General features: G+C 38.2%; 1 protein-coding gene across 1 annotated transcript in view; it reads right to left on the bottom strand.

Annotated features, from left to right (window-relative positions):
* Window positions 1–240: 240 nt before the first annotated feature.
* CNIH3 (cornichon family AMPA receptor auxiliary protein 3) overlaps window positions 241–11,764 on the bottom strand; it is a 50,562-nt gene continuing 39,038 nt past the window's right edge. Inside the window, exons 4-6 of the mRNA XM_014950719.1 lie at window positions 6,119–6,231; window positions 3,912–4,055; window positions 241–2,187 (exon numbers count right to left, since the gene is read on the bottom strand). Coding sequence (XP_014806205.1) covers window positions 2,160–2,187; window positions 3,912–4,055; window positions 6,119–6,231 — 285 coding nt within the window. The 3' untranslated portion in view covers window positions 241–2,159. The remainder of the gene's footprint in view (window positions 2,188–3,911; window positions 4,056–6,118; window positions 6,232–11,764) is intronic.

Genomic DNA, 11,764 nt, shown 5'->3' on the forward strand with positions numbered 1-11,764 from the left:
CTTTAAAGACATGGAGAACGGAGAGCTTTTCTGTGGGAGGATGGAAAAAGAGATGGTTCATTTCAAACAGAAGGGAAGCTGGAAAGGACTGCTCTCTATGCATATCAGGGTCTTAAACATCACGAGATAAGGTGTATTTAGGTTAATGTTGGCTCAAAAGCAAGTGGAATAAATTATCCAAGAATAAGTTTACTCTGAAAATGCAGAAAAACTTTCTAGCACCAGAGCATCTGGAAATGCAGAAAAACTTTCTAGCACCAGAGCAGTGAGATCCCAGAAACACTTGCTTATAGCAGTAGTGGGATCAAACAAACTGTTCTGCCTTCAAGTGGAATTTGATAAGTATAGTGATGAACTGGTCTGAAACAAAGAGCATGTTTCAAGTGACCTGGCACATCCATTCAAGTATTATTTCCTTGAAGTCACCTGATGCTACATTCAGAAGATCTACATATATAAGCGCCATTTGTGTAAAGTCAAGAATTAGGTGTAATGCCAGTTACAAAAACCTCACAGAGCTTCTGCTCAGCCATGCAGGCAAGCAGTTGACCTGCTGGCAGTCCAGCCCATGCCAGATTGGACACATGAAGTCACCTCGGCTCCAACTGGACATTGCCAGACATGAGATGTCTCCAATTCAGCCATTGCTTCTGCACTGTGCTCTAAAACAAGTATGTTGGCAGAGAGCCAGCGCTGAATGTGGTATCACATCAAGTCCTGTGCCCAGACTAAAAAAAGCCTCTGAGTTTGGTAAAGGAAGAATCTCTTGGCCCCCAAAAGCTAGACCAAATCTGGCAGGGTCAGCAATGAGCTACTGCTAACAAGACCCAGTAGCAAGATCTCCTCCTAGCTCATTCACAATGCAAGACCCAAGGGGCCTCTGTGCATGGACTAGTGTTAGTCTTGATCTTACAGGCTTGTCTACCACCCCAGAGCACCAGTGACCACACGCAAATACCTTAGTGACTTTGAGGGAACCAGCCCTGCTCCACTAGGTTCAGCGCTGAAATGTATTTAGCAGCAGTTCTGGACACTTGATGCCTTTGACCTGTCAATCAAACAGATTAAGCTAAAATATAACTAGATTGTGAGTGTTTATGTACATTTGTATTTGTATATTCATATATATATATATATATATACACAGCCCATATAGATGAATTTAAATGTGAATTGTATGATAAAATTTAAAAATGTTTAAATTATAAAAAACCTGAACTACTTTCAATACGAACCTCATACAAGACAAAAACATTTTGTGCATTCATTTCAGCTCAAATTTGACAGCAGAAATAAAGCTGCAAAACAGAATTACAGACCACCATTAGCTGGTCCAGTATTTTGTTATCCAGCATTGTGATGAATATAACACCTCTGTTACAATCCACCTTAATACATGTAGGTTTTATCTCTTTTTTGCAGTCAGAGGAACATTGTTCTGATAAGTGCTTGGCACGATTAGGAAGAGCCTGAAGTATTTATACATATCACTGTATGTTACCGGTGCATCACAAATGAAGTACAGAAACATACTGGCTGTTCACCTACATGTCATTAGAAAACAGCAACTGCAAATTATTTTGTTATTGTTGTTATGGGTGGGGAAAAATCACCAAAGCAATTCTACAAGATCCAACATCCCTGTTTGATTAGTGTCATGTGAATATCCCTGCAGAACAGTCCCATGTTTTATCTGAACTCCAGCTGGTGCTCATCCAGACTGTATTGTATATCTGTAAGACGATCTTGCCCTCTGCTTCCTCAGTCCAGAACTGTCATTAAGAAAAGAAGCTTTGCTCCCTGGAAGACAGTACGGGCTACAGTTTATAATGAGTCCACTTAACCAAGCAGTATTATCCCTCAAGAAGTTAATAGTTCTGTAACTTGGCCCACCTTGTTGCATTTTTTTTTTGCTTTATTTGGGTTTTGAAAGTAATTTACTGCACCAGGCTGAGAAAAAGGAGATAAACAGTTTACTCAGCCTTTCTCCAACGGTATTCTGCTGCTTCTTGCTGGGTCTCTTTTTCACGTACTCTACTTACTTCTTGGGTTCAAAGTTTTCATCTCTTTACTTCTTTTTTTAATCACGTATCACTTGGCTCACCCATCCTTACACCTCCAGCCTTTGTTGTTTTCAGTCTTTAATGATGATCTTTCAGTTAAGAGCTCACCAAAGTGTAGATCATGCTGAATGTAAAAGAAAGACACAATATGAAAGTATTCTTTTGAAGCATACAGAGCACTTTGATTTTTATAACCCTTTACTGTCTGTTCCTCAGGTCTGACTGTAATGGTCTGTGCTTTCCTTTGCATTTTTTCCATCTCTCTAAAGCATCTTAATTACGGTGTATTCAAGATGGGTATCAAAAAGCACTCAAGAAATAACAAATTCATTATCGACATCCTACTGCACCACAAGCTGTGTTTGAGCTTATTAAAGTTCAGCCTGATGTCTGAATTTGAACAGGGAAGAAACAAAACCATTTTGCTTTAGTGTGTTTGATCTTTAAAACTTCAACTAGCAACTCTCAGCAGGGCAGGCAATTCCTCCCCTGAAACTGCATTATTTTGTTTCCCTCAGGAGAAACTCCATGCAACAGAAAAAAGACAAAATGCAGGCACCAGCTGGAGTGAATCCGTAAATATCAAATGCAACTCTGGAAAGCAAAGAAATCACAGTATATTGCCACGAGTCCATTTTGCAGCAATTCTAATTCTGACAATACCCAAGAAACCACAGCAAAAGTGAATGCAATTAATACTATTTTGTTAATAGTATTAATAAATAAAGAAGCTACCGAATTCTAAACTCCTGCTTATTTTCTCATGCCCCATCCATCTCTGAGTTAGGCACTGAGCAGCTTCTGGCGGTCTGGAGCCTTCAACTTTCTTACTCCCTCTCATGTATGCAGATACAGGCACATATATGGACAGAAACTTTGTTGTCAATAGTATTTAAAAGTAATATTGAGAAACATCAGCCTGCAACAATGTTCAAGAGATGGGGAACAACAGAACAGATAATAGACTGGTGATCAAAGGAAAAATAACATTCATCTTCTTCCACTAGCATACAAGAGGGAGTAGTGCATGCAGGACTGGCTTGAAGAGGCACTACATGCAGATACATTACGGAAGGAGTAGAAGAAAGATATCATAAAACACCACCTCAATTTAAAGTTTTTTAACCTATATTGTCAAGTAGTTTTATGTACAGGGGTGACTAAAAGTACCTTGGATTCTGCCAAGGCCTTACCTTCAATATGATCCTCACGTGTTCTTGTACTGTGCATTTCTGACTGTGCACTAAGGACACCTGACAGCTAAAAGGGGCAGGGAGGACAACACACAACCGGGGTGCCTATCTTCAATCTTGTACTTAAATTAGGGGTTTGAACTACACACAGGCTTACGCTGTCATAAAAGGGAGGTTGTAGGAATGACTACAGGTGTGGTGCACCCCACGTTCCTGCCCATCATCTACCCACCCACTTACTTACCATCTTGAGCATCACTACATTGGCAGCTGTAATATTCTTCTTATGATTCTCTTGAATCATAAGAAGAATATCAGCTATTATAGCACAGAATATAATTTAATCCTAAACCTGTACATTATAATTTTTATTTGCTGTAATGCCATTATCATAACATTTGCTATTTCATCCATTCTAAGAGACTATGCAGAGGAGCAAACATTTTCTCCTTGGGCTGGCTGCTTAATAATCTGTACTAAGGTGTCAGCAGATATAAGTACACGCTGCTGTAAGTGGGCATGCTTCCCCGAATCGAGATGAGAAGCAAGTTTCGTAAGACTAAGGAAACAAGCCAGTTGGTTCCAGTCATTTCTAAATACAACTTCACACATCAAATGAAAAGCAGCTACTACTTAGTGAAATGACAAGACTTACCAGTACAGATAGTAGAAGAAGGAAAGGAGATAGAAAGCTAGCTTACACCAGGCCTCTTTCTGACAGTAACTCAAGGTATCTGCATTCATGACTGCAGGTGGATCATATGCTAGCTCTGAACTATCTGCTGGGCAACGGAAATACCTGAAAGAGCAGGAGAAGACATCTGCAAAGACTCTGTAACATTCTGTACTAAATATGTGCAGATATACACCCTCCTGATCATCAGCTCAGAAATAAACCCATCTCCCATGATATAGAAGGAATTTTCCTCTCTTTTTCAAACCTTTATTTTCAGACATTAAAATCAGGACACTAGTCTAAGCAGGTCATTCTTATAGCACTAAGCAATTCATGAATATGGGCTTTCTGTGTTCTATTAATTCTTAGATTGAAACACTCTCCCTTCCTATATAGTTTTTTCTGGCTTACTCACTAATAACTTCCATATTGTGAGTGACAATATGCAGCAGCTTGTGATCACAGCATGGGGGAAGAATTACTGGGATTTAACTGCGTCTACAGAACTGATTTCAGAGGTGATGAAAGGTGACAGTCTCAACCAACTGATAGCTCAGTTCTTTCAACTCTGAAAAGTCAATATGGAGTAATATAAGAGCTGGCTGGTTAATGTTTTCTATATATAGCACTGCTCAAAAATTTATCACCCATATAATTTTAATTGGCAAATGTTTTTCTTCTTACATAGGAGAAATTTCCATTTCCTCTTGGCAATGACCGGATGTTTGAGAGTATCCTGACAAAAGAACTTTTTTTGGCAAAGGAGCTTTTGTCTCAGTTACTTGCAGTAAAAAGCAAAAGCAAACCAAAAAAGAAATCATCATCAAAGTTAATGAACTGCTGTAAGATCAGCACAAATCAGATGAAATACTGTTATTTCTGTTGCTTTGAAATAGTAACACCACCACTGAAGATTGCTGGAATTGCTTATAGATAGACAGACAGATAGATATAAAATCCCTGAAGAAGTGACCAGCAGCAAACTTTGAAAGTAAATGTTTTCATAATAACTTTGCCTTCCTCCCTTCCGATATTAGTCACATCAACTTACAATCTCTAATAACATTACAAATCCTTTTACAGAGACTACAGGTGAAACCTGGCTTAATTATCTCCATTGGAATTAAGACATTACACAGTATCTTCCTGTAGTTTTGTGCAGAACTTCACACAATGAACACAAACCTGTTTGTGGTTAAATGAGCAGAAATGACACAGTAATTAGAGCAAAGCATATGGAGAACCATGGAAACAAACACAATCAAAAATTCTCTCCAAAGGTTGTTATCATTATTTAGAGGCTAACCATTTTCACCTTGGTCATAAAATACAACTTTTAGCTTTTTTAACAACTTTTTAAAACCAGCATTAGTGTCATGCTTTGGTTGTTAACCCTTAGTAAAACAGCACCGTAAAATATTTTTATTGCACCCAACCAACAGGGAGAAACACACTTGTAGCTTCACTCCATTCAGCTTTCTGAGAACTATACTGGCACTCTAACTTCTGAATAATATAGTTTATCATATGACACTATGTTAATACCAAGCTTTGGCAGAAAATAGTTACTAGGTAACTATTAGGTTAGGTAAAAAAAGGGTTTTTACTTAGGTTGGGTAAAAAAGTTACTACTTTTTAGTTACTGGTTGAGATAATAATTTTGCCTTCTTTACAGAATTATCCTTCAAGCTACTTCACAACAGGAGCTATCTGCCTCCATATGTATATTTGTAACACAAAGAGACCCTGAGAGACAAAAATCATCTGTGCTTTTACAAACACTATGGAAATGCGAAACTAGTGAAGACTCCAGACTGACAACCACAAAATCTGCTGTCTCTTGCTTGTCTTCAGAGCCCACAGAAGGCTGATCCTCCACTGCGATGAGGAGGAAGGTGCAGCAGCTGCACTGTCTGGGAAACCCTAAAGCTGGTCTTACGTGACCAACCCTAAAAGCCCCTCAGTGACTATAAACACATCTATATTATTACATGTTTTCTTTATGCATCCTAAATGTTCATGAAAGGTATTTACTTTTTCTCTGGAAACATAAGTTTCAGCTGCTTATAGGCAAAAGATATTCAGCCATACTCCTATTAGTGTGCTTCATAGTTCATACAAACTGCCTGTGTGCTGAGTTGGAAAATAAGGCTAACAAGCAGTCAGCATATAAAAGATGGGCTTACCTCCAGAAGTGATAAAAAAGCAAAGGGACATTTAACCCCAGAGTGAGCCACTCTTGAGCGCACAAAAACATTATGCAGAAAAGACTATGGATAGAGTACTCTGGCAACACCAGCTAAAAAGAGAGAACAGAAATAACAGATGTCAGTAAAACACTTCTTTGATTTTAGTCACCTAAGCAAACACATAGAGGATATTACTGCATCCCTCACAGAAGCATTGTGAGACTACATGAACGTAAAAGAGTTCCTTAAGAGCTAAGTGTCATTAGTGGTGCATTCAGAAAGGAAATAATAAAGCTATTACTGAAGCTTCAATTCTATAGTGGAGGAGCATCCATGAAAAAAGAAAAGGCTGTTTCTACCATTCTGATCTGTTATATATACCCCAAAGCGATCAAATGTATTGCTACATCAGCGTAAAACACACCACGACAGGAAACCCACTTCCTTAGTAAATCCATGCCTTCCCATACTACTTGTTTCAGACCCAAGATGATTCTTTCTATTAAAAAAGAAAGTGAGTGGGCAGCTGGCAGAAGCAGGAATTTATATGATGTTGATTCAGAGTAGTTATTTCTAAAGGCATTTTGCTTTTTTCCAACGCTTTCCCATTTCTTAGCTGGATTTTTTTTCTTGTTTTCTTCCTTTTCTCAGAAATCTCTATTTCTTTTCTTCATTCAAGTCACAGAAGAAATTCATTTCCAACAGAACATATTTCTCAAAGCTAGACAATCCCAAATGCAGTTCATCTGTATCTCTTGTTGCATCTTGGAGCTACATCAACCAAAGTTAAGTCACAAAAAGCATTCGAGTGGCTTCTTTTGATGTAAATTCATGTTTATCTGTCAAATAATTAAAGTGAGCCCTATTTTTTAAAACAAAGTAAAACCTACTGTACAGCTATTCCCAATGCCTATCTACTTCCATACAGCTGTGCTGCAATGAATTTCATCTTCTTGATTCTACAAGTCTTCCCACCCGTCATGGAACATATTTTTTTTTTTACTTTCATCTAATTTCAGTACTGACAGTAGTTAACACATTTCGATATCTGTCTATGCCTTCAACCTAAACATTCTCAAAAGCTTCTCTTATGGGGATGACGAATCATGATACAATTACATAGTTCAGATTCCAGATGGTAGTTATTTATCCTGCTGGATTTTAATTTTTTTTTTCCATTTTTTAGAATGCTATTTACAACGTGACTATAACCTTTCCCCAAAGAATGATTCATCTTCATCACAAATTGCAGACAAGAAAGGTCTTTATGATGTACATCTACCCACTGAACATCACAGTACTTAAAAGCATATTACATTCATTATCACGTATTTGATTTCCGATTCCAACAGAATCCCCAAACTTAGCAATAACACAACCCTGGTGCCTGATCAGTGGGCCAGCTGGTAATAACAGGGAAGGAAGCCCATGGCAAAAAATTATACAGAGCTTAAAAAAAACCAAAACCAAAACCAAAAAATCTGCTGTGAAATCAGAAAGGAAACAAAGGAAGCAGCAGACTCTCAGACTCACTTTCCAGTCACAGTTCCTGGTGTAAATTAAATCTATCTATGCTTTTGACAGAATAACAAACAGGTCATTTATGTCTCCTCACCTTTTTCTTGGAGTGATATTTTCATCTATACATAAATAAATAAAGGATCACTGCCAATCACAGTTTCTGAAGAGGATGCATGCAAAGAAGCAAAACAAAGCCCAGCTGGCAAAGCCAACCACAGTTTATATTCAGGTGATTTACCTAAGAGACCAAAACTAAAAGGAGGTGAGACAATTGAAAGCATATAGCATAGAAAGGTGCTAACAGTAAGGCTTGTGAAGAAAAGTAAACTTTTCTAAATAGCTGAATAACTAAATAACTAAAAAATAACACTGCCTCAGTTCTTGGCTATAAACACCATCCTGCAGTTTGACACAACCTCCTCTGAAACCAATGGAAACTTTCAATCAGCTTCAGCAAACAGGATTCGGCTTCTGGCAAGAAGAAAGCTGGTGGAGAAACAAGTACCATTCAGACCTTACTGCTCCTGCTGAGGTAGTCAACAACAACAGCAACTTCTGCAATACAGATTGCTGTGCAATAGGAATTAAACTAAGGTATTTAATTCATTTCTAGGGGAGCATATGCATCCATCAGATGGTAAATATGTTAGGATATAAACAGTATACTTCCATTTTGAATGGAAGTATACTTTTGATTCAGATAACGATCACTGCTTTCTGACACAGTTTGATATGATGTCTCAAGATGGTTATGGAACACAGATCTGAAGGAGAAACTTGCAAAGCAGCACAATTCTTAAGGGCTGCAACCTGGTCCTTTTGAGTCCCAAGCTAATGAATGGCATTACCAATTTATCACCACAAGTTCCGCTCACTGACATTTCCCTGTGGAAAACCACAGGAAAGACTGAAAACGAAGTCAGCTTGTAGACCAAAAAGCTGCTAATCATAAACACCTTTAGCTATAATGTAAGCAAAGGAAAGAAACTGCTATACTTTTATAAGTTTTGCTCTGATGTGTATATTTAAGTAAATATCCACATTAGTAAATATTCAAAATTTATTCACAATCCATCATTCGCATTTAAAAATATAAGTTCCTAGGTAGACATCATACTCCTATCATTACCATCTCACCATAAGTATTCAATACATCCTCATACAAAGTAGTAGACACAGAGATGCACATGTAGATAGACTCTTCCCCATTTTATCTGGGGGAGAGCAATAGTGCGCTCATGCACGACTCAATGTTATGGACCAAATGCACAGCAGAAATAAAAGAAAGGATGTAAGATCTGTGTTTTCACCCCTCCACATTTCTGGACCACAACGAAATGAAGCAGCACAAAGCCAATTATTTGTAAAGGAAAATTCATTATTCTAATGCACCATTGGAATTTCTTTTAAAAGTATTAAGTGGATGTGAACATAAATCACTCCACAGCACAAATACCAGACAATGAAATGAGTAACACAAAGAACCTAATTATCATTCTCACAAAGTACTTCATATCCATCTGTAACACAGTACCAAATCTAATATTAAAACACAGGATTTCTGGATGCTCTTTCCATCTCAGCTTCTAAACATGTCTATATTTAGGCCTATCATTTCACTTCTCATTGTCTCATTTTTGCCTCCTGGAACATGGGGATAATTATATTTAAAATCTATAGATGCCACTGGAGCTAGTTTATGACTAGAATATTTAAGCGTTGTCATAATACAAATAATAACTTTAACAAGAGTGACAGAGGAAGATCCAGTCTTTATGGGACACTCATCAAGAATCTCTATAAATACTTCTGCATTGCAGAGCCTATGGGAGGTCATAACAGCCAACAGGTAAGAGGTTATGAAACAGATTTTAAAAAAAGACCACTATAAGGCCTGCAGGGCACCAGCACAATTCAGAAAGTGCCCTGTCCTTGGAAGGCACATCATTAAGGCAGATGTGCTGTGATCTTACAAGTGTATCTCCTCTGCTAACTCGCATAGAAAGGTGCTAACAGTAAGGCTTGTGAAGAAAAGTAAACTTTTCTAAATAGCTGAATAACTAAATAACTAAAAAATAACACTGCCTCAGTTCTTGGCTATAAACACCATCCTGCAGTTTGACACAACCTCCTCTGAAACCAATGGAAACTTTCAATCAGCTTCAGCAAACAGGATTCGGCTTCTGGCAAGAAGAAAGCTGGTGGAGAAACAAGTACCATTCAGACCTTACTGCTCCTGCTGAGGTAGTCAACAACAACAGCAACTTCTGCAATACAGATTGCTGTGCAATAGGAATTAAACTAAGGTATTTAATTCATTTCTAGGGGAGCATATGCATCCATCAGATGGTAAATACGTTAGGATATAAACAGTATACTTCCATTTTGAATGGAAGTATACTTTTGATTCAGATAACGATCACTGCTTTCTGACACAGTTTGATATGATGTCTCAAGATGGTTATGGAACACAGATCTGAAGGAGAAACTTGCAAAGCAGCACAATTCTTAAGGGCTGCAACCTGGTCCTTTTGAGTCCCAAGCTAATGAATGGCATTACCAATTTATCACCACAAGTTCCGCTCACTGACATTTCCCTGTGGAAAACCACAGGAAAGACTGAAAACGAAGTCAGCTTGTAGACCAAAAAGCTGCTAATCATAAACACCTTTAGCTATAATGTAAGCAAAGGAAAGAAACTGCTATACTTTTATAAGTTTTGCTCTGATGTGTATATTTAAGTAAATATCCACATTAGTAAATATTCAAAATTTATTCACAATCCATCATTCGCATTTAAAAATATAAGTTCCTAGGTAGACATCATACTCCTATCATTACCATCTCACCATAAGTATTCAATACATCCTCATACAAAGTAGTAGACACAGAGATGCACATGTAGATAGACTCTTCCCCATTTTATCTGGGGGAGAGCAATAGTGCGCTCATGCACGACTCAATGTTATGGACCAAATGCACAGCAGAAATAAAAGAAAGGATGTAAGATCTGTGTTTTCACCCCTCCACATTTCTGGACCACAACGAAATGAAGCAGCACAAAGCCAATTATTTGTAAAGGAAAATTCATTATTCTAATGCACCATTGGAATTTCTTTTAAAAGTATTAAGTGGATGTGAACATAAATCACTCCACAGCACAAATACCAGACAATGAAATGAGTAACACAAAGAACCTAATTATCATTCTCACAAAGTACTTCATATCCATCTGTAACACAGTACCAAATCTAATATTAAAACACAGGATTTCTGGATGCTCTTTCCATCTCAGCTTCTAAACATGTCTATATTTAGGCCTATCATTTCACTTCTCATTGTCTCATTTTTGCCTCCTGGAACATGGGGATAATTATATTTAAAATCTATAGATGCCACTGGAGCTAGTTTATGACTAGAATATTTAAGCGTTGTCATAATACAAATAATAACTTTAACAAGAGTGACAGAGGAAGATCCAGTCTTTATGGGACACTCATCAAGAATCTCTATAAATACTTCTGCATTGCAGAGCCTATGGGAGGTCATAACAGCCAACAGGTAAGAGGTTATGAAACAGATTTTAAAAAAAGACCACTATAAGGCCTGCAGGGCACCAGCACAATTCAGAAAGTGCCCTGTCCTTGGAAGGCACATCATTAAGGCAGATGTGCTGTGATCTTACAAGTGTATCTCCTCTGCTAACTGTTCTTTTCCACTCAGCAGGGATCAGGAGGGATCTTCACAACCTTTCTTTTTTTAACGTTAATTCAGACCCAGTAACAGAAGGTGGGTTAGCAACCCTGGAGTGCAAACTTCTCTAATTTTCACCACAGCGACACAAAATAAGGTAACAGGCTTTCTTGACCCACCTCACTATTGTGTTTCAGACACAACCAGCCAGGACGCCCCGCAGCTGGGTTATTCCAAGAGCTCATGCCGGCTTTGTCTGCTCTCCCCAAAACTGGTGAGAATGACAATTAGTACCACAGCTGTTCGTTAAGATCTGGAAAACCAGCCCCTCATTTCACAGGCAGGTCTATGAATGTGGAAATCTCAGCAATCATTAAAACGAACTTGAGCCATCTGCACAGCACAGGAAGGGCCCTCGGGCCTTCTCCG

The sequence above is a fragment of the Calidris pugnax genome, unplaced genomic scaffold (assembly GCF_001431845.1).
Source record: "Calidris pugnax isolate Ruff unplaced genomic scaffold, ASM143184v1 scaffold24, whole genome shotgun sequence".
Classification (NCBI taxonomy): Eukaryota; Metazoa; Chordata; class Aves; order Charadriiformes; family Scolopacidae; genus Calidris; species Calidris pugnax.